The sequence below is a fragment of the Eumetopias jubatus genome, unplaced genomic scaffold (assembly GCF_037043125.1).
Source record: "Eumetopias jubatus isolate StellerSeaLion01/CBP00866 unplaced genomic scaffold, mEumJub1_p1.0 scaffold_16, whole genome shotgun sequence".
NCBI classification, from domain to species: Eukaryota; Metazoa; Chordata; class Mammalia; order Carnivora; family Otariidae; genus Eumetopias; species Eumetopias jubatus.
The window spans coordinates 47362023-47387448 of NW_028274822.1; the positions used below are offsets into that span (position 1 = coordinate 47362023).

Consider the following 25426-nt stretch of genomic DNA (forward strand, 5'->3'; position numbering starts at 1 on the left):
AATGAAGTATAGAAATAATAGAAAGAACCACTTAAGGGAAGAAGAGAGTGGGTCCTTCTTCATATTCCTACCCTTTCTGTTCCACTTTTACTGGATTGCTGCCCTCTTCTCCTACCAGAGCTCTCAAACACCTCTAAATCCCCTCCTCCCCGGAGCAGTCTTTGCTGACTCCCCGTGGCAGAATTGACCAGTTCTTTTGTGCTCCCTCGCTGACACCTCTTCATGGTACTATGCTGGTTACCCTTCTCCCTAAATCCCTGAGTCCCTCTCTAAATGTTGAACGCAGGTTTTGAACAAATGCCACTGATATTTCTGTCCTCCCTAAAAATATATTGGTATTCAGTGCAAGCACAAGAAAATCAGTAGTGCTTGCTGATCTCATACAGTGTGTGCGCTCCATCCACTCTGAATTCCATGGAGGAGAGGACGGATGGCAGACGGGGAGTGGCCGGGGTGAGGTGGTGCTAAAACATAAAATTTGTTCTGGAGCAATTTACAGTCTGGTTGGGGCTATGAGACCTGCTCACAGAGAGTGGGGTGCGGGGTGGGGTGAATGAAAAAGTAGCTAAGGGGAGGGACAATTCAGGTTGCTTGGTTTGGCGAATCTCTGATAATCTTCTAAGGAATTATTTTTGAAACATTTGTTACCAGTTAAATAATTTTGTGGCTGTTATTGTTTAGAATTGCTCTGATGGAGATAGCAGTTTCACCAAAATTCCTGCCTTTTGGATATTATAACTTCAAAATATATTGGTTTTCTTACTGTCTGTTCACTTTCCTTTTTAGAAACATGTTGAGATCAGTTGCTCAACAAAGGCTTTCTTGCTAGGTTTTCCTCTTAATGCTATTTTTGTCGAAATGTGCATGAATAATGCATACAATCCAATAGTGTAGACTAGCCAAACCGATAGTTATGTCATGAAATTGAAGCCAGTTTTAGCATTTCTCAGCAGTTGCAAGGGTGGGTGCTCAGGTCTTTTTAAGTCAAAACTCTCAAAATGGAAAGTGGTAATGTAACGATTTTGGTTTCTTCTGGAGGGGAGTAACATGGGACCAGTTACGACCTATGTCAAGTAAAGTTTAATCCAGTAAGTACTAGAGGTCATAGTGGAGAACAAGTGATACCATCCGCACTGACATTTTACATCTAGAAGACACAGGATCTGATCAGAGTGGTCACCATTGTCTCCTCCTGCAGTTTATTTTTGAAGTAGCTGCCCATTTCTTATCTGGCCATGTTCTGTGTGTCTTTACTGTTGTCTGCACCTGTCTAGGGCCTGGCAACACCACCCACCTCTGTATTCCTAGCACTCACTTCTCTCTTGTTGCCCCCTCCCCTTTTTCTGAGAATTAGCCATACTACCTTGTTCTTGCTCTTTTTCTGGTTATGTAACTTTTTGTGCATTCCTTCCTTATCTCCTCAGCAACACTACATTTCCCTTATAGACAGAGACCTTGTCGTATTAACTTTTCTATTTTCGCTACTGCCCAGTACAAAACATATTAATTAGTTGACATGATAGCAAATTGAGTACCACAGAATATGGCTGTTATTAAACACCTTCCATTTGTAACATGAAGAAATATTCTGGAGAAAATCCGATGACTGGCAGGGCCTCTTCATCTAGTTTTGTGCTTGTAGCATTAAACAACTATCCAGCAGCTTACTTACATTGTCTATGTATTGTTGATAAACACTGCTGAATGTAATTTATCCTTTCAGTTTTGGCTTGACCTTCTGGGCCCATCTTCGTTTTCTGAAATGTTGACTAGATTGATGTCTCCATTAAATATTTATTGTAAGCCACATGCATTTTGTACCGTCCTTAGCATTGAGAGGATTGCATTAAGCAGACACAGCTATTGAGTGCCCGTTGTGTGCCACGTGCTTTGTTAGGCCCAGCGATACCAAGGTAGATAAGACCCGGTCCCTCAATCTGGGGGGTTCACAGTCAGCCAGCCCACCCCAGCTGCTCGCTCTGACATGGGACCTTCAAGTTTGCCTTTCTCAGGAACTATTTCAACGCCATCCTGTTTTGTATGGCCCACAGTTTGACACCTGTCTCCCATCTTTGGACCCACTCTCTCAGAAACCTTGATCCCAACAATGTCTTGACTGCACCACATCATCTCCATTTTTTTAAAAAAAGATTTTATTTACTTAGAGCACACATGCACGCACGAGCAGGGAGGGAGGGAGAGGGAGAAGCAGACTCCCCTGCCAAGCAGGGAGTCCGATGTGGGGCTCAATCTCAGGACCCTGGGATCATGACCTGAGCTGAAGGCAGACGCTTAACTGACTGAGCCACCTGGGTGCCCCACATCATCTCCATCTTTACCCCACCATTCACTCCACGTGTACCCTCATGTCCCTCCTTTGAGGCCTAGCTTGCTTGGGGCAACAGGGGATCAGTTCCCTGCCTTTCTCTGCCTGCGTTGTCCTCAGCTGGCAGAATGCTGTACCATCCCTTTCCCCCTTCTAGCCCCAGTCCTCAAGGGACTAGGTGAGGCTGGAGACCTATCCAGGGCCACACCAGCATGTCTGGCTGTAAGCCCATGGCCGCTAAAGTCCACGTTGTGCCCTGTGGTGGCCCAGCGGTCCTACTCCATGTCTGTGGTCCGTTGCTTTCACATACGGCTTCCATGCTTACGTCACCTACAACTTCTCATACCTTCTCCATCCTGTGCCATCTGAGGCCATTGTTTGTCACCGAGAAACTCCTCTTTAACCTCCCTGTATTTGCAATCTTTGCAAATTTTTTCTTATGATTGACTTCAAGTTTCATAGCGTTGTGGTCTGAAAATATGCATGGTATGATCTCAGTCTTTTTATACTGGTTAGACCTTTGCTTTTCATTATTTCCTCTGCCTGGAACTCTTATTCCAGATATCTACAGTACTTGCTCCCTTACTTCATTCTTCTGCTCAGAAAGACCTTCACTGTATCAGTTTTCATCCCCTCCCCTTTTTTTGCCCTTAAAAAAAAAAAGGCACCTTTCACATAATATTCATTTGTTTGTTGATCTCCTACAGTTAGAGTGTAGGCTCCTCAGTGAGGGTGGGATTTTGTGTGTTTAGATCACTGATACATTCCCAGCCTCCAGGATAGTGCTTAACAAAGAAAGGGGTGCTCGATAAATATTTGTTGAACAAGTTAATGAGTACTACCAAATGGTATGTCAGGAGGGTTACAGAAATTAAGAGAGGCTGCTAACTGCTTGAGAATGTTGGACAAAGCATTACATTTGAGGAGTGTTTTGAAGAGTCAGTAAGGAGTTCTCCAGACGGATGTGACAGGGTAGAATATTCTTTGTGTAAGAGGACAGCACATGCAGAGATAAAGAAAAATTGTTTTCAGAAACCTCATGAAATGTGGTGTGGCCAACGCAGGGGTGAGTGTTCAGGGTGCTGAGAAGTAGTGATGAGATGAAGCCAAGAAGTTAATTTAGGACCAGCTGGTAATGAGTCTTATGATAAGTTTGTGCTGAAGAATTTGAATTTTAGCATATAGGTGGTGGGGAGCCAATAGACATAATTATTAGAGGGGCATTGGATTAGTGTTTTATAAAGATTCATATGTTTTTTTAAGTAAATGTTGTAGAATTCTTATGATTATATTATACTAAGAATTGGGAATTCAAAGAAAATAAGATGTGGTCCCTACTCAGGAGTTCACATTCTAGTAGAGTATTTGTGTTGTAGGAGTAAAGATTGATTCAGGGTTCTAGTGTCCTAGATGAGAGATGACAAGTTTGAATAAAAGCAATTTAAGTGAGAATGGAAGGTTTCAGTTCTCTCCCTTTATTGCTTTAGTGAACGCATATCCTTCTGACCTTTGTTCAGGGGTCAGGGTCTTCCTCAGGGAAGCCAAGTCAACTTTGTTGACTTGATCATATCCCCACTTGCAGGCTCCCTGCACCATTTTCCCGTAGTTGAAATTCTGTACAATTATCTGGTTTTTGTCAGCCCTGCCCATCCACCAGATAGTATGTTCCATGAGGAACTCTGCATGCCTGGCGACTAGTATCGAGTCTGGCATGCATTAGGAGTTCAGATATTTGAGTGAATGAAATTTTGGGATATATTTTTAAGGCCAAAATGACTGCATTTGAAGACTGGTTGGTTGTGGAGGATAATGACATATTTAGGATCCCCATCTCTTTGGCACCATGTTCTGCCGCCTTCTGCATTCCTCATCTTTGCGAACAGCAACAGCATCTTCCCACTGTGAAAATGACAGATGTGGAAGTCATCTTTTTCCCTTTGGCCTGGCCCTCCCCCCGGTCCTCCCTGACAGTGCCTTAGTTCACCTCCCCCTCCCTTGGGCCCCAGAGACCAGGATGGTACTCATCTAACAGGTTTGGCTGCTTCTAGTCTTTGTCCCCACCAGCCGTCACATTGTCAGGTGTGGGAGGCTGAAAAATGGCTCCCCCATGAAAAGGTTCACCTTCTATTCCTGGAAACCTGTAACCTTTTTTTGGAAAAAAAGATCTTGGCCGATGTGATTAAGGATTTTGAGATGAGGAGATGATCATAGATGATCTATCTGTGTGGGACCTGAATGTCAGCAAGATACTTCTGCCATAGAGTGATGCGGCCACAGGCCCAGGAGTGCAGGCAGCCCCCAGAGCTGGAAGACACAAGGAATGTGTTCTCCCCTAGTGCCCCCAGATGGATGGTGGTCCTGCCAGCCCTGTGCCTTTGGTCCACTGAAGGTGAGTTTGGATTTCTGGTCTCCAAAATTATGAAGGACTAAATTTTTGTTGTTTTAAGCCACCAAGTTTGTGGTAATTGTTAGCATGGCCAGGGGACGCTGATAGAGCTATCTGTGAAGTCTAAAACTGATCTCATCACTCCCTAGAAAAATATGCTGATGACTACAGGTTAAGTCCAAACTGATCTGATTCACTTTAAAGCTTCAGCTCTGATGACTGTATCTTTCCCCTCCGGCCACCCTCCTCTCTAGCTCTGCCAGATATTCTTGGACACACACTTGTTCTTTCAGGCTTGAGGGCTGTTTGCTCTTCCCTTCGTGCCTAATATTCTCTTTTTGTGACTTAAACTGGTCATCATTGCAGCTTACATGTCCTTTCTGCTTGGAAATGTACCCTGGTTCCCATACAGTTGACTTCTTCAACTGTTCCCACAAATGCTCTGTATAAACATATGTTTACTTATGTGTCTTACTTATTGAACTCTGAATACCTGGAGGGAACCAGTCTTGTCTCCTTAATCTTCCTGCACTAGTTTAGCAGCTAGCTCTTTACCTGGTGTGTGGTAGATACTTGGTAAATATTGATTTATTAAGTTGAAGTAACAAAATATTTTGTTTTATAACTATGGATTATTCTATAATGAGCCTTAGTTCTAGAATTATTTTCTTTGTAAAGTGAATGCATATGTGACCTTCTCAAAAATAATTTTAAGGATGTCTGCAAGACAAACTGGGAAGCTCTGTACTTAATCATCCAGAGTAGATACATGTAAGATTCCCAGTAGTTCATACTCTATGGTTTGTGGAATTCTTCATCTTCAATTACATGTACAGATTTTGCAAGTTGTGGAAAACAGCAGATTTAGTTGCTTGGGGACAAGCCAATATTTTTAAGAAACTCTGTCATAAGCAACACTGTACCATTTGACTGATTTTGACCTTCGACATCATTCAGGGAGGATATGTCTAGAATGTCTCTCACTCTTGAAGTTTGCTGCCAAGGTTCTGTTTCAAGCTTTTGTCACTTCCTTAGTAAATTATTGTAGTAGCCTCTTGGCAGCCCTTTCTGGACTCATTCTGACTTTCAGTTTATAATTTATTTTAAATGTGGTTGCTTTTTATTTATTTCTTTGTGTTCTTTATATTTACTATATTATTTTTGAATTTACACAATTGTACCTTAAAGTGAAATTAAAATTTGGCATGGATATTTTAAGTTTGGGTTACCTTGGGTTACTTTGGACATTTTTAGAATGTGTCCAGTATGTGGGAAGCCAACAATAAAAGTATTAAATTGAATATGTGTATCTCCTGACCATTTCCTGTTACCTTAAGTAACAGGGGAAAGGTTATTTGGACCTTATCCACAGTTCTTCCACATCTTGCTCCTTTGTACTATTTGTTCTCAAACTTGTTTTCAAAGGTCATATAAAAAAAAAATTGATCAGGATAACGTAAGAATTGCTGGCATGTTTACATTGTAAACTTCATGACCTCTTCTTTCAGCCTTTTAATAGGAGGAAAAACTCAAAAAAGTAGGGTAGAGCTAATGATCCTCTTAATTCTGAAGTTTTTAAAATACTTTATCGAGGTATGATTGACATACAAAAAGCTGTACATATTTAATGTATAAAATGTGTTGAATGTTTTAAAGTCACATTAACCCAGTCACAGGCAATGGTTTCCATGCTATTTGGATGAGAAGAAGAGATTGTAAAGTGAAAGGAGATTGTGTTCAAAATAATTGAGTCCTAATGCGGACAGAATTTTCAAGATCTAGGCCTTCAGAGATTTGCCACATTAATACAGACTTTCTATTAATATTGCTGTTTTCCTTGAGAAAATAATCAGGCAGAGTTTCTACTTTAAATGCTTGTCTGCCTAGGCTAAGGAATTTATGTTGTAAAATATAGTCTTTGTCTTCAAAGTATTATTCTGACAGTTTTTCTATAAAATGTAATTATCAATTAAGCCACCGTCCTTTCGTGACGAGGTGGGGAATAAACAGAGCCACAAATAAGGCCGCAGGAGGTTTTCCCTTTCTCATCATTACTTGACGTTATACCAGTTTCCCTAGTTGCCCATCAGAAGTTCAGTAAATAACATAGGGCGGTTGCATAAATTCCCTTACCCGGTTTCTCAGAGGGTGATGAAGAATCCTGAAAATTTGGGGCAACTTTACTTATTATAGAAACACATATGTTTGTAAGGGAAAATGCCATAGGAAATAGAATGGTGAAGGGCTAACTCTGCCTGAAATCTAGCTACGTGTATCGCTCAGATACATATCTTTTGCTGCATTTATCTGTAGAAAAATCAAGCTGTCTTGCTTCTGTGTGGTTTTGTTTTTCAGTGGCATTGATGTGAGAGATAACAGGACCAGAATAGATTTCATGCATCCAGCAGGATAGATCTTTGGCTTGGCAGGTTTTTGTGTGTTTATTTGTTATGGTTTTGTTTCATTTTTGTTTTATTGTGGCAGTGTATACATAACATCAAACTTGCCATTTTTAAGTTCGGTGGCATTGAGTATGTTCACATTGTTGTGCCACCATGACCGCCTCCTATCTCCAGAGTTCTTTCATCATCCCAGACTGAAACTCCCAACTCCATACACAGTAAAGACTGACTCCCTGTCTCCTGCCTTGTGTGTTTCTTTTTAAAAGCGCGTGTATCGTGGCCTTACACTATCATAAGAGAGCTCTGTAACCACCACAGTGCAGGCATTTAAGCACTCTCTCCAAGTGCTTTATGCTTTCCCCCAAGACATTACTATATTGCCCATTAACATTGGATGATAGATAAGGTCTGGTTTATTTGGTATTTATATGTCTGGGCAAAACTGAAAAACCTGAAGTTTTAAGATTGAGATTTAAGATCTCAGAAGTGCTTAGATCCCTCACTGATATATTGGTACAGGGAGATTTGAAAATTACTTCTGTGGGCAGGCTTTACCTTGCTCAGTAACCTCCACAGTGGCTATGACCTTTTAGGTATTTATAGCTAAACATGTTTGAATTTAAATATATCTAGAGCTGTGGATCTCCATATGCAGTGATGCTCTACTGAAGACAGATTAGTGTGACTAATGCTATGAAGGCAGAGTCTATTAAGAATGACCTCCTTTTGCCAAAAAGTCCAGACTATTTCACACTGTATATATTAGATATCTTTCTGCTGATGAGCTTTTGTTCTTAAGCAGCTGGTTAGTTTCTATCTCAAGAGCACCGTAAATCATGTTATTGATCATGTTTCCTGCTCTACCTTTGAAGTTGGAATACTCAGAGACAAATCTGTGATTGACACCTAGCAGGTATACAGAACCTCCTGGCATGCTTGGGATGCTACCTCCTTGCTTTATTTTAAATTCTTGTTGTCCCACTGCCTGCCTTGCTTTTTATTTATCTTAGATAGCTTCACACAGTCCTTTCTAGACGCCTTGTCCTTTGCTCTGTAAAACTGCTGATCCCTCTATGTGGCCTACTGTCCCCATTCAGACTTCTTTTATTGTACCTAGAAAAATTTACTGAACTCAGGTGTTCACAAAACAGTACACCTCTGCTAGACCCTGGGCGGGGACCAGATCTTACTGTTCTTTGACTCCACAGTGCCTGCTCTTGTTAAGGGAAGGGGAGGAATGAATGAAGCAGAGTCAGATACTGTGGATGAGTCAGTGAGTCTTTAAGAATTGGAAAATGACCATTGGACTTTGCAATATTCAGGTAATTTGTGACCTTTGTTAGAGCCCTTCAGGGGAAGGGTGGGGATAGTCTGTTCCTATCAGAGAGGGAAGGTGGTTGGGAGGAAGGATTGGGGGAGGGGAGAGGTAGAACAACTGGGAGAAAGGGGGTAGAAGAAAGGCAGACTAGGAGGGGGCGGGGCGGGGGGGTCAAGTTGTACCACCAGGCATGGAGGACCAGGGTCTGTCCTGCCATCTGATGGTGTAGCTCTGGGGGTAAGCTTGGCGTTCAGTAGTATGGATGAAGGTAGTAGGTCTTCAGCTAACGTTCACTAAGCTCAAGTCTTGTTTTGGAAAAAGTCTCTTTGCTTCATAGAAGCTCTTAACTGCCTTACTTCTTATTTGGTGTTTACTGTATATCTGCTTTTTGTTAATTTTCTTTTTGGGTGAACGTATGTCTTAGGATTTGTAGCTCTTGAATAGCAAGCACATTGTCCTGTGCATAGTGCTGTTCAATAAATGCCTGAGGTTTTTTGCTTCAGTGCTTTTTGGTTTTCATGACATCTAAATTATAAAGTACTGATGCATCTTAAATAATACTAACGAATACAGACAAAACTATTTTGTTTGACTCTTCAAATTCTTAATTTTTTTCATATGAAACAAATTTGAAAATGTAGATGTGAAAAATCCACCCCCAACTCAAGACCACTGTTGTCATCTTTGATACAGGATTTGCTCAGCCAGCTTCCACTGAAAGACGCTCTTCCCTCCACCTTCTTTTTGTGAAGATTTACCTGAGGTACCACCTCTCCCACGTAGTCCTTCCTGATACCCATCTACTTAGCCCAGAAAATTGACCGATCCCCTTACTTCACGGTGCCCTAGACAGACTTTTGTTGTTTTAGTGTTCTCATCTGTATGTACTTCTGAACCAGCCTGGTTTCTCTTTAAAAAAGAGTAAAGTTACTTTTCTTGCTCTGTATTTTAGAGTTGCAAAATGGTATCCTGATTATTTTTGTCTTAGCATTTTGTTAAAAGCATTTTTCGGTTTTATTAAGTTGTTTTTGTAAATGCAGTTTTAACAACTAATTTCATCTAATGGGCAGCTGTCCTTTGTTATTGGCTATTCAGGTTTTCTTTAATTTTTTTCAATAAAAGATTGTGACTGCCTGCTAAAATTGACAATGAAAAATAAGTCTCTTTAAATTTATTTTTAAAATATTTATTTCTTTGTTATAAGGTGTATGACTGAACAAAGGTATATTTTTAGAAATTCCAGTAAAATTATATTTACAGAAAATAAAAATAACTTCACTGGCATTGAAAGACTTTCTCCAAGTAACTTAACACCATTCAGAGGGTCCGGAGTTCAGAGCTCAAGATGTGTTGTCCAACCTACAATTGTATTTGTCCAACAGTTGTTACTGTGGTGTTCCCTGACTTGCAGTGATTCATCTTAGGATTTTCTTTCCAACTTTATGGTGATGTGAGAGCGATATGCATTCAGTAAAAACCATACTTTGAATTTTGAATTTGGATCTTTTCCAGAGCTAGCGCTAGGCAAGGGCAGTGAGCTGTGGCTCTCAGTCAGCCACGCAGTTGCAAGGGTGAACAACTCATCGGCTGGCAAGCATTCTCTACCCAGACAACCGTTCTGTTTTTCAGTATAGCATTCAGTAAATTACATGAGATATTCCACACTTTATTATAAAATAGGTTTCGTGTCAGCTGATTTTGCCCGTTTGTCGGCTAATGTAAATGACTGAGCACATTTAAGGTAGGCTAGGCTGTGATGTTGGGTAGGTTGGGTGTTTGAAATGCATTTTTGACTTAATATTTTAAACTGGTGATGAGTTGATTGGGACGTAACCCCATTGTAAGTCAAGGAAGATATGTAATCAACCTCATGTGATAAAAGTAAGGTTCTTTGATGTTGGCTAAGTTATAGAATGTTGCAGAGGGAAAAGAAAGTACTAAAAAAATTTGATTTCCTGACCAGGTTAGCTATAATATAAGCAGATGGTCAATAAATTTCGTTTAAGGAAGTTTGCTTGAATGTGTGTAAGAGTGCTTGCCTAGAGCTGAGGACAGTTGAGTGTATAGTCCTTTGCTTAAGAAGGGGAGTTAGAAGTTACCTTGAATTTATATTTTAATAGAAATGTGGGTACAATTTAGAGTTTTTGGGAGATTGCTGCATTGAGCTGAAATATATAGAGCATTAATTAAATGAGTCAGAAGGACCTGGGTTCAAATCCTGGTTCACCTAACTCACAAACCATGAGACCATCAGCACACTGGTTAACCCCATAGTCCTGCCTTGCTGTCACCAAGGCACCCTGGAAGTGCTAAAAAGAGACGAAAAATGTGATCATGCCTGAAAACTATAATGTGTTGTATAAAAATAAGTTGTCTTAGTATTCCCAAACAGGCAGATGGCTCTACCCAGAATACATAGCCAATTAGGAGTGTGGTATTTCTATCCTAAAAATGCCTGCCTGATAATTGGATTTTATATGGACACTTTGAGCTTTAGCTCTTGAGGATTTAAATAATGTCATACCAGAAGAAGTATTTCTTGAAGTATTTTTAAATTACCTTCGCTTTTGTGTGTCTACAGTATCAGATGTAATTTAAACTTCCCACAAGTACAGCCACTATAGCTTTTTTCCTTATGTGTGAATTTTAGAAAATGAATGCTTTGTTGGTAAGTTATGCTTACGATGCTTCGAGAGGGAACGTAAAAATAGAAATTTGGGGATGAATATGATTTCTTAAAGAATTGGGTAATCTTTGGAAATCTCTTGTAATGTGTAAAATCGTTTAACTGTAAGTTTATATAAGCCTATATCTGTTTCATAAATCCACTTTAGCCTTATTGGGTGCAGGTTCTCTGAAATCCCCGAGGAGGTGGTTAACGGATGGATTGTTGAAGGACAAAGTAGGCTGCTTACCTTTCAAAGCCTAATGCGTTAAGGGAGCTATCCATTGTGACTGCAGCCTCGTACCCAAGTTCGGTTCATTGACTGTGAACTTGCTCTGCCAGAGTCCGAGTCTGAGCGTTCCCTGAGTCGACTGGAAGCTGTGACTGCGTGCTCCTCGGAAGAGGAAGGAGAGCCCTTGAGCAGTAGAAAACAAAGAATGTCAGCAGGACAAGACTGTGGTGGTGGGGATGCTCTCTCCAACGGCATCAAAAAACACAGGTAGGATGGCCTTGAAATGGTTACCGCTGCTGACTTTTTCTTATGAAATACTTCTGGTTCATGAAGAAAAGCGTGCCTTCTCTTTGTTTTTCCCCCCCCCGCTCTGTGTTTATATTGCTGTTACCACCTCAGAGAAAGGATTTAGCTTAAGTACTTTGTGCATTTAAGAGAAGAACATCATCTGTACTTGTAGGAACAAAGCATATAGCTTAGTGTTAGCAGCCATGGTTTTGGGGAACATAAATCCTTTAGTTGACAATTTAGCTAGGTTCTCCAGAACTGGCTTTTGCAGTTGATGCTGGGCTCCTCTTTTCATCATACATCTTTTATGACTCTGCCTCCCCGTGCTATTTTAGTTTCTGGTCATTTGATCTTGTTGGTTTTATTAAGAGTGGATGGTAATATTGCCTGCCTGTTGATACAGTTTAGTTACATTTAAACAAAGACTTTTATTAAGCTCCAGTTTGTTGAACAGATCCATTTTACACTGTCTAATAACATTAGTATCTTTTTATTCCCTTGATGATTTCATCCTAGAGATTGTCCCAAATTCCTGAGACCCAGCAGACACCAGAGCTCCCGGTCTCCGCACGAGTGTGCACGCACAGTGTGGCACGAGTGCATGCTGCTATTCGTAAAATAGTTGACCAAATTACAGGTTAAGGATAGATCCTGGTGTGATTGTAAAAAGCACTTTGTGGGTAAGAACTTATTAACGGTTAATTTCTACAAGATAGTTTTTGTTTAATACTTGTAGGTTGTGTAACTCTCACTCCACTTCTGCGCCACGATTCTGGTCCCAGTTGGTCTCAATTATTGTTCTTCCAGGAAAAAAATGTACATATCACTTCTGATTTATGTGTATTTGCCCCTTGCTAACAAAATGGTCTTAGTGTATGCTTATTTTGAAAACATCAGTGAGTTACAGGTAACGAACTAATTAAAACCAGAGGGTGTCCTCTAAAAGCACTTACCGACCAAGTATACTGTGTGTAGATTATGTGGCAAGCAGTGAGTGTCTTTCCCAATTGCCTTCCGCAGTTTCTGTCAGCTCCTTTGGGAGCCCAGGGCTAAGAAGTTCTTTGTAGGACATGAAATCCCTAACAGGAAACCTGGCAGGCCTACCACTCATAAGTCCTGATGGTCTGGTGAGAACACAGGTGAAATCTTTTGATGTGAGAAACCTACAAAATAGCTTAAATAATTGTTGAAATAGCAGAAAGAGCCACTGTGCTTAGACACTCTCCTAGCCTAGGGCGGGAGAGGCATTTCTCTACTGCTCTTTAGGGCCCGGGAGCCCTGGTGTGTGTGCTTTCATCACAACCGTAGTTACTGTGCACTTGACAGAATGTATTCTACTATATTTGTATATTCTGTGTTGCGTCTTAATTAGTCAAACCCAGAATGGTAAGATGAGAAAGTTAAGGTGGAATTGCTCAAAAGTGAAATCAGGGCAGCTCACTAAGAAAAACTACAAAGGAATGCAGCTCTAGGTAGTGACCTCACCAGAAAAGTTAAACTTGATAAGTGAGCTGCAACTTATTAAGCTTGTAAATGTGACAAAATATTCTTTAGTTATTTAAAAGAAGGCAGTTTAGGAAATTGTCAGCAATTAGGTATATGGGGAAAACATAACAGTTTCCTATTTTAAAAAGTAATTGTTATGGTTTTTTTTTTTAAGCCCATCTTTTGCATGAAGTTCTTTCTAGTCATATAAACAGAGCATATGTTATAAATAATTTAAAAGTTTCATTGTAGAATAGGAAAGTAAGTGGAGTATTCAATGTTATCAAATCCCTCTTGCCTGTGTCCTCAATCGTATTATAAGTAATCTGCATTTATAATGGGCATTTATTGTGACGATATGAAGAGTAGTTTGAATCAGTAGGAATTTTGGTGATGTTTTTAGAAAAGCAGATATAGAGGCGCCGGGGTGGCTCAGTCGGTTAAGCATTTGACTCTTGACTTGGGCTCAGGTCGTGATCTCAGGGTGGTGAGATCGAGCCCTGAGTTGAGCTCCATTGTTCAGCGCAGAGTCTGTTTGTCCCTCTCCCTCTTCCACTCCCCTGTTTGTGCTCATTTGTCTCTAACTTGTGAAAGGGAGGGAGGGAGGGAGACAGCAAGCAGGGGACGGGATGGGGCGGCGGGGGGTTGAGTTGCTTTGTGGAAAATTAGCCTACACCATGCTATAGTCAGGTTTATATTTACAGGGCTTCTTATCATCTTGGCTGTGTTCCAAAGGATCAGTTCTCTTCTCTTGGACTAATTTATGACATGTATTCAGAGCTCTAATCTTTTAAGTTATTAGCAGTTTGACCCAAGTTGTTATGTTTGATAAAAATGAGGGTATTTATTTCATCATGTCTCTGGATTTGGTATAAAAGATACTAATGTAGAATAGATTAGACTGTGAAACATTGGATCCATGTTATGATTTTGTAAATGTTATTTACTGTATTAATAGCATTAATAAATAAAAGGAGAAAAACATGCCATCATCCTAATAGATAAAAAGCAGGGGCGCCTGGGTGGCTCACTTGGTTGAGGGTTGGACTCCTGATTTCAGCTCAGGTCATGATCTCATAGGTCATGAGACAGAGTCCCATGCTGGGCTCTGTGCTCACCATGGAGTCTGTGTCAGATTCTCTGTCTCTCTGTCCCTCCCCCTGCTCGTTCTCTCTCTCTCTCTAAAAAGAAATTTTAAAAAAAAGTCATTCATGGTTAATAAATATCTTAGCAAACCACAAATAGAACCTCTCTGATCTAGTTAAAAGTTACAAGAAACAAATTAGTTAATGAGATATTAAGCACAGTAATTGTAGTATCAGGAATAAGACAAAGATGTCTGCTGTCATCTTTGCTATTCAGCATTATTCGGAGGCCATAGTCAGAGATCTAACATACCCAGGAGATAAAGAAATAAACAGAACCATAAGTATCTACAGACAAATTGGTAGAGGTGGTAAGGAAGTTTGGCAAGGTTGCTTTTATACAAAATCAGCTTCTTCCATTTCTGTGTACTATCAACAGACAAACTGCAGCTAAAACTGGGAGGGTGCATATTGAGAGTATCTATTAAAAAGTCTCATACTTAGGAATAAATCTTTGCAAAGAATGTAATATTAAAACTGACTGGGGCGCCTGGGTGGCTCTGCCGTTAGGCGTCTGCCTTCGGCTCAGGTCATGATCCCAGCGTCCTGGGATCGAGCCCCGCATCAGGCTCCCTGCTCCGCGGGAAGCCTGCTTCTCCCTCTCCCACTCCCCCTGCTTGTGTTCCCTCTCTTGCTCTCTCTCTCTCTCTCTCTCTCTCTCTCTCTCTCTCTCTCAAATAAATAAAATCTTAAAAAAAAAAAACCTGAAAGACCTAAAACTTATTGAGAAGGCAAAATCATTGTCATAAAGATGTTTTTGCCAAATTGATCTGCAGATTCGATGTAATTTTAATTAAAATCTCAATGCCCTTTTCCTTGGAAGTTGAAACATGGATTCTGAAATATATATTTAAGCACATAGGGCTTTGAAGAGCCAAGACAACTGCTCAAGAACCAGGTTGGGGGAAAGGAAGGCATTTGTTCTACCACATGTCAAGACTGATGGTAAATCTTTAGTGCAGGATTGTCCTGGAGGCAGACTGACCTGTAGAATGGAAGTAAAAGGTCCCAAGACCCACCTGTCTAGGAAATCTGGTTTACTAGTAGAGCTAGCATGGCAGGTCAGTGAGGGGAAGAACAGATTGTTAGGTACATGGTACTGAGATAGTCACTTAATGGGCACCCTCCAAAAAAACCAAAAAGGAGACAGATCCTTATTTCATATACACAAATGTTAATAAATTCCACATGAACCAAACACTTAAATGTGAAAGAGCAAAACTTAAAAACTTTTGGAGGGAAATATAAAGTATCCGCAATTTTGAAATAGGGAAAAATTTATTACAACAGAAATGTGATAGGGACTAAATTTATATCTGATTCTAGTTAATGTACTTGTATTTATATTGATATATTTACTTGAATAAAGCCTTTTATTCTTTAGTAAATGTGGCTACAAATCACAAAGGTTTATTTTGCTGAAATGGCAGATTAGGACTCCAGATGATCACTTCATTTACCCTTTATTTATCCTTCATGACTGCTTTTAGAATTGAATTATTAGGTTGCCAGATTAACAGCTGTCTTCTATTTAGAAGAAGTCATACAAAGAATATACTGTCAAGTTGAAGTCAAACCCTTAAAGAGATTGAGAATACAAGCTTAGACAATAACTTCCAAGACTGAGAAGTGAGAAAATGTTGTTAGTGATAAAAAAAATTATTCAACTTTGAATACATCTAATCACTAGAATAAAACCATCTTGGTTTTGAAATCTCCTGCAGATACAGGACAGATTATCTGCTTTTAGACTTGATTAGGTCAGGGCACAGTGTTAGTAACAAGTCACCCACCCCTGTACCCCCAGATGTCCTCTGGTGCCCTACACAGAAGAAAATACTCTGTCAGGAAATGTTTGGGATAACTCCCTATTGTCATGTAGTGATCAGGGTCACATTAGCAGGAGTCCAGATACATCTCTGATTTTCAAAAGACCCAAGAGTCATAGAAGAAAGAGCAAGAGCCTGCCCAGGATTACCCAGATTTGTGGTAGGGCCTGTCGGCTGGAGGGACCAGAGGTTCCAAGGACACAGTGAATCTGCACTCTCAGCCTTCTCTTTGTCCCAGAGTACTTATTTACTCTGGAAAGTAGAGAGCTGTAATTTTTTTTTTAATTAGAAAATTTACAAGATAGTATCACTAAAACACACAGAGCTACTATGGGGCCTACCTTTTTAACAAGCTGGACACAAGCCTGTCTCAGCAGCCTGAGAGAGCAGAGCGCTAGAGATGGAGAAGAGCGAGAAACTCCAGGAGAAGTAATAGAGAAGGATGCTTGACCCCCAAAGAGAAGTAGAATTTGGGCCAGGGTACTGCTGAGTGCTCGGGAGGTGGACCTGGCAGTCCTGGAGCTGCAGCTGGCTATGGGGGGCAGGGGGAGTGGGGCCGTGGAGAGCAGACCCCTGGGACAGATCGGCAGGTTGGATGCCCCACAGGCCACTCCAACTACATGGGACACCCACCTCTCCAACAAAAACACCTTCGGGGATTCCTGGACCAGTAAGAACTCGGCAAGTGGGGGCTAGGCACCCAACTAAAAGGGTTCAAATGCAAAAAGCTTATCTAGAACTAATGAGCTATTAGGCCAGGGAGTCACTTGGGGTATATTAGAAAGGAAAAGGCAAAGACCAGTAGGGGTCTAGACTCATGATAATTACCTCCCCAAAACTTATTGCCAGAAATTACTCTAGGAAAGCTGAGACATCTTTTCACAGAATTCTCCTCTTTCAGCCCTAGTTTAAAAAGCAGATTAGAGGAGTTGCTTTTTTAAAAGCAGGTGGTGAGGCCCACAGGACCACCTCCTTGCCCTGACCCCTAAAACACCTCTTTTGGGCTTGGGGCTCTTTAAAACATTGTTGGAAAAACTAAATCTTTCCAGTAGTAGCATTCTGTAAGGAAATGATAGTGAGATATACTTTTAACCTGACTCTAAGGGCTCTTTCAAATCTGTTCTAGATCAGTGATTTTTTTGTGGGCAGATGAGAGTAGTTTTCTAGGGCAGCCATAATCTGCAAAGCTAGGCTTGAGTGAGCAAAATAACAAATAGCTAATGATTTGTGTTTTTTGCCTTGGATATGAAGAAGAGTAAAGAATACGTTTTCTGGGGATGCCTGGGTGGCTCAGTTGGTTGGGCATCTGCCTTCAGCTCAGGTCACGATCCCAGGGTTCTGGGATTGAGTCCCGCATCTGGCTCCTTGCTTGGCGGGGAGCCTGCTTCTCCCTCTGCCGCGCCCCCCCCCCCCCCCGCTTGTGTATGCACGCTCTCGCACACGCTCTCTCACTCTCTGACAAATAAATAAAATCTTAAAAAAAAAAAAATACATTTTCCGGCACATAATCCCATTTTAGAAACTACTGGAGTTTTCAAACCCATATGCAAGTAGAATCATATAATGAACCCTTCATATCCATCATTTATCTTTGGTGTCTATCATGTGCCCCACTTTGTTTCATCTCCGGACTCCCCCCACCTTCTGTACTTTAAGAAATTATCTTAAAAATTATATCAAATCCCAAATATACTTTAATCTTTAGTTTGAATCTTTAAAACATTGGGACTCTTATTTTCTAAAACCAGTACCAGTATGATACCTAAAAAACCAGCGTCTTTAATTATCATCAGTCAGTATTTATTTTTTCCTGATTGTCTCATAAATGCCACTTAGTAATTAGATCTAAAATGTCATTTAATAATACAAATCCAGAAGATCCACATACTGCCTTTGGTTTATATGTATCTTCAATCTCTTTTAATCTTAGACTTCTTCCCTTCTTCCTCATTTTTTTCTTGCCAGTTATTTACAGAAGAAACCTGGTCATTTGTCCTGTAGAGTAACCCACAATTTGGATACTGCCTGTTGCATTCCCATGCTGTCACTTAACATATTCTTTTACTCCTGAATTGTCTATAAACAGATGGTTATGTATAGAGGCTCAGCCAGATTTAGGTTTGAATTGTTTGGCACAAAGTGCTTCATAGGTGGACCTGCTGTTACGTCCATCGGGAGCACACTCTGGTTTTCCTTTTTATAACATTGAGATTGGATTTCCTGGGGTGTCAGGCATTGTCAGTCTGACACATCCATATAAAGTTGTCCAACAGTTAGCAGCCACTGTTGATCAGTGTCTAAATCCTCGTTTTATTGGGGTCTGCAAAATGGTTGTATTTTATTTCTATCATTCCTTCTACTTAGGTGGAACCATTTTGTAAAGAAAAAACTTCCCATTATCTGTTTTCAAGAATATGTTGGTTCCCTACCATCCTCCAGAGGTGATAGGTGAAAGTGTGGATTGGGTTGCATAAATCTCTTGTGGCTATTTTTCCCATCTTTGGTCAGAGGGAGCCCCTCTGTGTCCTTCTGACAGGACCCCAGTTAATTATAATTTTTTTTTTTTTAGGTATAATTTTAATACAGTAAGTCAGTTGTCTCTGACCGCTGCTTTGCTTTCTGATACAAAGAGATGTTTCAGGCTTATCTAGTATGCTTCCTGCCCCATATTTAGAGTTGGCTTTTTCTTCGCTCCATAGCTCAGGGGTTAGAGCACTGGTCTTGTAGAGTTGGCTTTTTCTCTAAGGAGCCACATTTCATTTTAGTGGGAAATAATGCTTAGCTATAACAATTCCTATAGTAAGAATGTTCTGTACTACTGGGTTGGCCAGTAGTTCTCAGTCCTTTTCACTGGAGAGAGGTGAGCCCCTGCCCATTGTAAGGAAAAGTGCTAAAGTGCTTCATGAATTCATACCAATATACTTCCATTTAAAATTTTGGATTCTAGGGTTTTCCTTCTAATTCCTTTGATTTTATTTGCAATATATGGTTCCCAATGACATTTATATAATATATAATTACCTATTTGCTTTAGTATGTTAGTTTCTTTCTCACACACACACACACACACACACACACACACTCATGTAGAAATACTGTTACTAACAATATGGTTGCTGAAAAGAATTTCAGATTTCTTTATAGTTCCTTTTAATATATTCCTTCTGTGATGTACAGTCAGTATTGTGTTTGAAGGTCACTTTCTGTGTGGTTAAACTACTAACTTGTTACACAGATAGGTTCATTTGTTTCATATGCTTTCAGGTTTTCGAGATTCCCTTTTGACTTAGGTTTTTTAGAGTTAAGTGAAATATTTACATGATTTCAAAGTCAAAATGCAGAACAAGATATGTTTAGAAAAATCTAGTTTCCCTCCTCCCCCTAAATGTAATCATTACAGTCTCCTAATTAGTTTTTAATATAAGCAGTGTTAAGATATGTTCATATTCATTTTTTTAATTATAAAAGATACTGTACAACTTTTTTTTTTTCCACTCAACATACACTCATTTCAATTCTTTTGGTCTCACAATCCTTGATATTAATCAGTTGGGTTATTTTTCTACAATACGTAAAAATTGCATATGTGTATGTGCCTACACATGCATATTTCAAGTAGAGACGATTCTCTTAGGCGCCTGGGTGGCTCAGTTGGTTAAGCGACTGCCTTCGGCTCAGGTCATGATCCTGGAGTCCCGGGATCGAGTCCCACATCGGGCTCCCTGCTCAGCGGGGAGTCTGCTTCTCCCACTGACCCTCTTCCCTCTCGTGCTCTCTATCTCTCATTCTCTCTCTCAAATAAATAAATAAAATCTTTAAAAAAAAAAATTAAAAAAAAAATTTTTAATTGGTGATACACGCATGTGCTTCAAAGTTCAGAAATGTAATCGGGCATATTTCATAAATTTTAACTCTCACTTTTTAAGCTAGCCATGCCCCTTCCTTTCACCAAATGAAATCATTATTATTGCATATAATATTTTTTCTTCATACATACAGTTCTTGACCCTGCTTTTAAAAAAATATACATATATATAGTTATTCAACAAATATATTTGGTTGAGTAATTGCCCCTATTCTATTCAAGATGCTGAGGTTACAAAAATGAACAAAGTCCTTGTTCCTATAGAGTGTCCATTTCTGAACGGAGGAGGTTTAGCATCTTTTTTGTATATTGAAGGTCTATTTGTATTTCTTTTTCTGTGAATTGCTCATATCCTTTGCCCATTTTTCTATAGGAATGTTAAACTCACCAGTTTGCAGTGCTCTATAGTATCATTGGAGAAACTAGCTTTTAAATGTAACATGGGCTGAAAATATTTTTTTCCAGGTTTGCCAATAGGAAAGATAATTCTTAGAATTTTTAATTCCTAACACATAGTGGAAAATACATTTACTAAAACGCTTTAATAAATGACACTGCTAATCCTATTTTTGTTTCTGAATTTTACACACATATGTATATATGCTCTTTGAAAAAATATTTAAGTGAATTAGAACAATGTAGTTATTAAGAGGTACCTGGGTTTGAATCCCATATACCACTTTTCTGACCTAAGCAAGTTATAATTTTTTTTGAAACTCAACTTCCTCATCTGTAAAATGGATGTAATAATAGGGCCTGCCTTACTGGCTTATGATAATTAAAGAGATAATCTGTGTAAAGCCCTTATAGTGATTTTTGTCTAATTAAATGTGAGGTACTGGTAAAGTAGAAAACTGATAAACCCTCGGCAAAAACAGGTAAAGGGAGTTGTTTTCTTCCTTTCTTTTAACTTAAAAGGTTTTTGGATGAGTTTTAGAAGTTTAAATTGTCCTTTAAGCTGAAATTTGGGAAAGAGGGAGCTGAAATGAAAGTGTTGATCTTGGAATAACATAGTTACCTTTAATAAATGTGAAATAAGGAAGATTGTCCCCACATTTAACTCTTCTGTGGTTGATTTCAATCATTTTATAACGATACAGTTAAATTGAAATACGGCTTTTCTTTCTGTTGCTAGAAGAAAGGCTGCCTGACCTCCACAAAGCTGGTTGTAAACTTACATTGTCAGAAGTATAAACAAAAGGTGACTAGAGGCTTAAAGCTCTGTTATTCATTCCTTGGTCCCTGGAGATTACTTTCCCCATACAGAGGTCTCATTACTTCTCCTTTTGATCCCTAGACTTTTTGAATCTCCTAGGTAAATATCCAATTTCTATTTCGTTTGCTTTATAGACACTAAAATCCTCAGAATATCAAAGGGAAGAAGTTAAATATTTAATAAAATGGACATTCTTGCATAGCATCATGTTCTATTTGAACATACACCCTCCAGATGAACACAGGGTTTTGAGTGCCTAGGAAATATCTTTCAGGGTAACTTAGTCTTTTAATGCCCTGCCTTTTTCTACTCCATTTCTTAATTCCAGTAATGCATATATTGGGCATCTTGACTTCTGATGGCGTATGGGATTTGGTCTTTACAAATACATTGAAAAGTATCAACAATCCACATTGTTGGAGCTGTGCTAATTTAAATTTTGCCTTAAGGAGAAAACTGCCTCTTGGGACAGTTTTTCAGTATTGTTTGCTTTGCTTGTTAGCTCAGGAGGAATATTCCTCTTTCAAAAAAACACCACATATAATAAGGATTTCCAAGGTAAATAAAATTGAGAAGTGATTGTTTTTAAAAACAAAGAGTTCCTTTAACAGTTTATTGCCTTGTGCCTTTAAATCTTCAGAAAAATTTGGTTTTTATACAGATCTTTCTGGGACACATGGGTGGCTTAATCGGTTAAGTATCTACCTTTGGCTCAGGTCGTGATCCTAGGGTCCTGGGATTGAGTCCTGCATTGGGCTCCTTGCTCAGTGGGGAGCCTGCTTCTCCCTCTGCCGCTCCCCCTGCTTGTGTGCGTGCACGCTCTCTCTCTTCTCTGTCAAATAAATAAATAAAATCTTAAAAAAAAACACAACTCTTTAAAAACCTATTGACTGCATAAAATGTAATATATCCTAATCGTGCAATATAATCTGCTGTAGAGTCATGTTGCTATAACACCATGTTGAGGCAGGATTTGAAACCTTAGGATGAAATTTCATGTTGCCATTCATTGTAAGTATTCTCAAAGGCAATTCCTTGTGAATGCAGCAGTGACTCCCGTTAATTACACATCCTGGTTCTTAACCGGGAAGCATTGTGCCACTGCATCTGACAAATGTGGAAAATGTAAATAACTTAACCAGGAATGCATATTGTTATGATGTAATAAGATAAGATAATGTGATATGTGGTACAGTAGGGTACCCCTAGCTTTTAGGAAGAGTTGGGAGAGAGAGCATAACGTCATACCAGTGCTGAAGTAAAATAGTGTCCTTGCCTGACCATAAGAGAGCACATTTGAGGCAGTTAACCGTTCTCAGCAAAACAGACTTCTGTGGGTGAACCGTAGTAGACCGTTAATAACCAAAGATTCTTCACAGTGTTGTTTTGCTTTTGTGCTTTGGCATTGTCAGTCTCTTAACACCTTAAGTATATTGCCACAAATTCTAATAGGTGAAAGTGTAACATGATCGTAAGGTGATTGAGAACCATCTGCTTAATGTGCTTTCTCTTCCCTTCTGGGGTTCGTTCTGGCTCTGTGACTTAGTACAGCTGTGTCTGGCTTTAGTAAGCATTTAATCTGCCTCATCTCTAAAATGGGCCATGCCCTACAAAAGTACAGTCCGGGAGCAAGATGGCTAGAACCTGTGTCTATCGGTTTCTGAAACTGCTATCTTCCAAATGTATTCAAACCCAGGGCTGTTTGCAGTATTAGGCATAATATTAATGGCTGCTGTTTACATTTGTATTATAAATTGACGTATATAATGTACTTGTACAAACTCCATAGCTTCTGATTCTCAAAATATCTTTCAGTTATAGGAAGGGCAGGTATTATCATATCCTCAGTTGTTATAAATGAACAAGCTGAATCACAAGAAGTTTAATTAACTTGCCCCAAATCACTTAGCCAATAAATGACAGGGCCTGCATTCAAACCAGGTTTTCTGATTTCAGCGCCTTTGTGCTTTTCTTAAGATTTAGAATCTTCATAGATATTTAGAATAACAAAGGTTTATATACCTAGACAAAAGCTTCTGAAATTTAAGCTAATTTGTCCCAGCCTTTAATTCAGTTCTGTTTCTTTTATGTGATAATTTACTGTGAATTAACAACATAGTTCCAAAGCCTTTATTAGGCACGCATCTGCTGTTGGCTCAATGCTGGGCAGAATTACAAATTAAAGTGGACATGAAACTAGTCTCTGGGCCTTTATAAGCTTCCACTTGTATTAACATGAGCATACAAAGAAACACGTGAAAATACTGCAAGTTCTGCCAATTTTAAACAGATCTGGTATCTGTTCTTAAACAGTCCTAAGGGGGAAAAACAATTTTATTTTCCTATAATCTCCATTATCCACCAACTTCCTACCAAAGTAGAAAACTCCAAAGGATGCAGGAATAATTACAGGTGTAATGTTTTTATGGAAATTACTTATTTTTTCCTCAGTGATTATGCATTCTCTTGTTCGTGAAAACCAAGCTTTTGGGCTATTTTCCTTCAGTATATGATTGACATAATCTATCAGAAAGAACAAGAAAATCTCAGAAGGCCAGGTACACTACTTGGATCTGGTTGTGTGTTTTAGGACACTGTGTAGTCTTTCTTAGCAGAAGAAACCTTAGGAAGGAGGAAGAATGCTGTCCTTTGCAGTACAGGTATTTCACTGTGCCCAAAGCAATCAGAAAGGAAACCGAAGGGAAACTAACATACATGTTGGATATCACCATGGAGGTATTATGTGTCACAGAGTAGGAAGGAACTAGAAATTCAACTCTCCCTAGAAATTCTACCTGTCTTGATGGTAAGCAGTCAGAAGCATCTCAGATCATTTAAAAAAAAGAACTTAAATCAGGCTGTTGAACTGGCTAAAGCAGATCACAAACAAAGTTAACATTCATTCTGAAAGAGTAGGTGTGGCTTAAAGGGAGATAAGCCTAAAAGGTCCAGAGTCAAGAAAAGAGGCAGAGTGGTATTAGCACCTCTATCTTTCAGTCCATCTCTGCTTCTCTTTGTGTCTTCTCCTGTTAACTATTTTTTGCATAGTCCCCAAACTCTTGTTTCAGGGATCCAAAGCCCTTGTCCTCAATGTTTGGGTAACATACAGCCCATTAAACACAGTCTTGCTCCAGAGTTGCATTCAAGGATCAAAGGTGGCCATCAAGCACTCAGATCTGCTCTAGGGTCTCACCATACATTGTACTGCCTATCCAGCTGGAGCATATTCAGGTTCCAAGACAGGACATTTCTTAGTATAGAGTCTAAGGAAAAAAAAAAAATTTTTTTTTTTTAATAAAATTCTGATACAGTTAGGAAAGTCTTCTTTTCCCTCCCCTGCCAACAAATTGCTAGCAATAAAACAGCCTTGGATCCTTTCTGGAATGTGGAGAGGTATTAGTAGAAGATTCTGCTCACCATCTTTTCTTTTTTTAAAATTTTATTTATTGGGCACCTGGGTGGCTCAGTCGTTAAGCGTCTGCCTTCGGCTCAGGTCATGATCCCAGGGTCCTGGGATCGAGTCCCATGTCGGGCTCCCCGCTCAGCAGGAAGCCTGCTTCTCCCTCTCCCACTCCCCCTCTCGCTGTCTCTCTGTTAAAAAAATAAATAAAAATCTTTAATAAAATTTTATTTATTCATTTGAGAGAGAGAGAGACAGGGAGAGAGGGAACACAAGCAGGGGGAGTGGGAGAGGGAGAAGCAGGCTTCCTGCTGAGCGGGGAGCCCGACATGGGACTCGATCCCAGGACCCTGGGATCATGACCTGAGCCGAAGGCAGACGCTTAACGACTGAGCCACCCAGGCGCCCCTCTGCTCACCATCTTGATGCCTTTCTGCTCCTTAGCTGTTCACAGTGTGAGGCTTAGGGAAGTAAGCCTTTGTGTGAGACAGGGAGGAAGATCACTGGCTCCGTTCTGTGCCATACACACCACGCGTTTCATCAGTTTCCGTGTCATTAAAACCACTTCCTTTAGGTCAAAATGGCCTTACCACAATCTACTCACTTAGCTTCATTTCAGTTACTTCACATCTGTTCTAGCACGCATTGCATGAAATCTAGTTACTCTTAGAGATAGGGTGAGCTCCCTGTCCCTAGGTGAAGGTCTGTTTTTCTGTCCTGCCTTCCTCTCAACTAATGCTGAGCACCATGAAGTAGGCCTAAAGTGAGGGGTCCAGCTGCCCAAAAAGGTTTCTTCTTTCTAAGCTGAAAGACTAGTTCATAGGTACAGTAGTTCCCCTTTTCTGCAAGGGGGTATCTTCTAAGACCCC

At 39.8% G+C, this 25426-nt stretch overlaps 1 protein-coding gene across 8 annotated transcripts in view; it reads left to right on the forward strand.

Moving 5' to 3' along the window:
- The window catches only part of OSBPL1A (oxysterol binding protein like 1A), a 230944-nt gene that overhangs the window by 149452 nt on the left and 56066 nt on the right, over positions 1 to 25426 (forward strand). For all 8 annotated transcript variants that reach the window (XM_028098294.2, XM_088019584.1, XM_088019586.1 and 5 more), the window contains one exon: positions 11440 to 11596. In XM_028098294.2, the coding sequence (XP_027954095.1) occupies positions 11440 to 11596 (157 nt within the window). The remainder of the gene's footprint in view (positions 1 to 11439; positions 11597 to 25426) is intronic.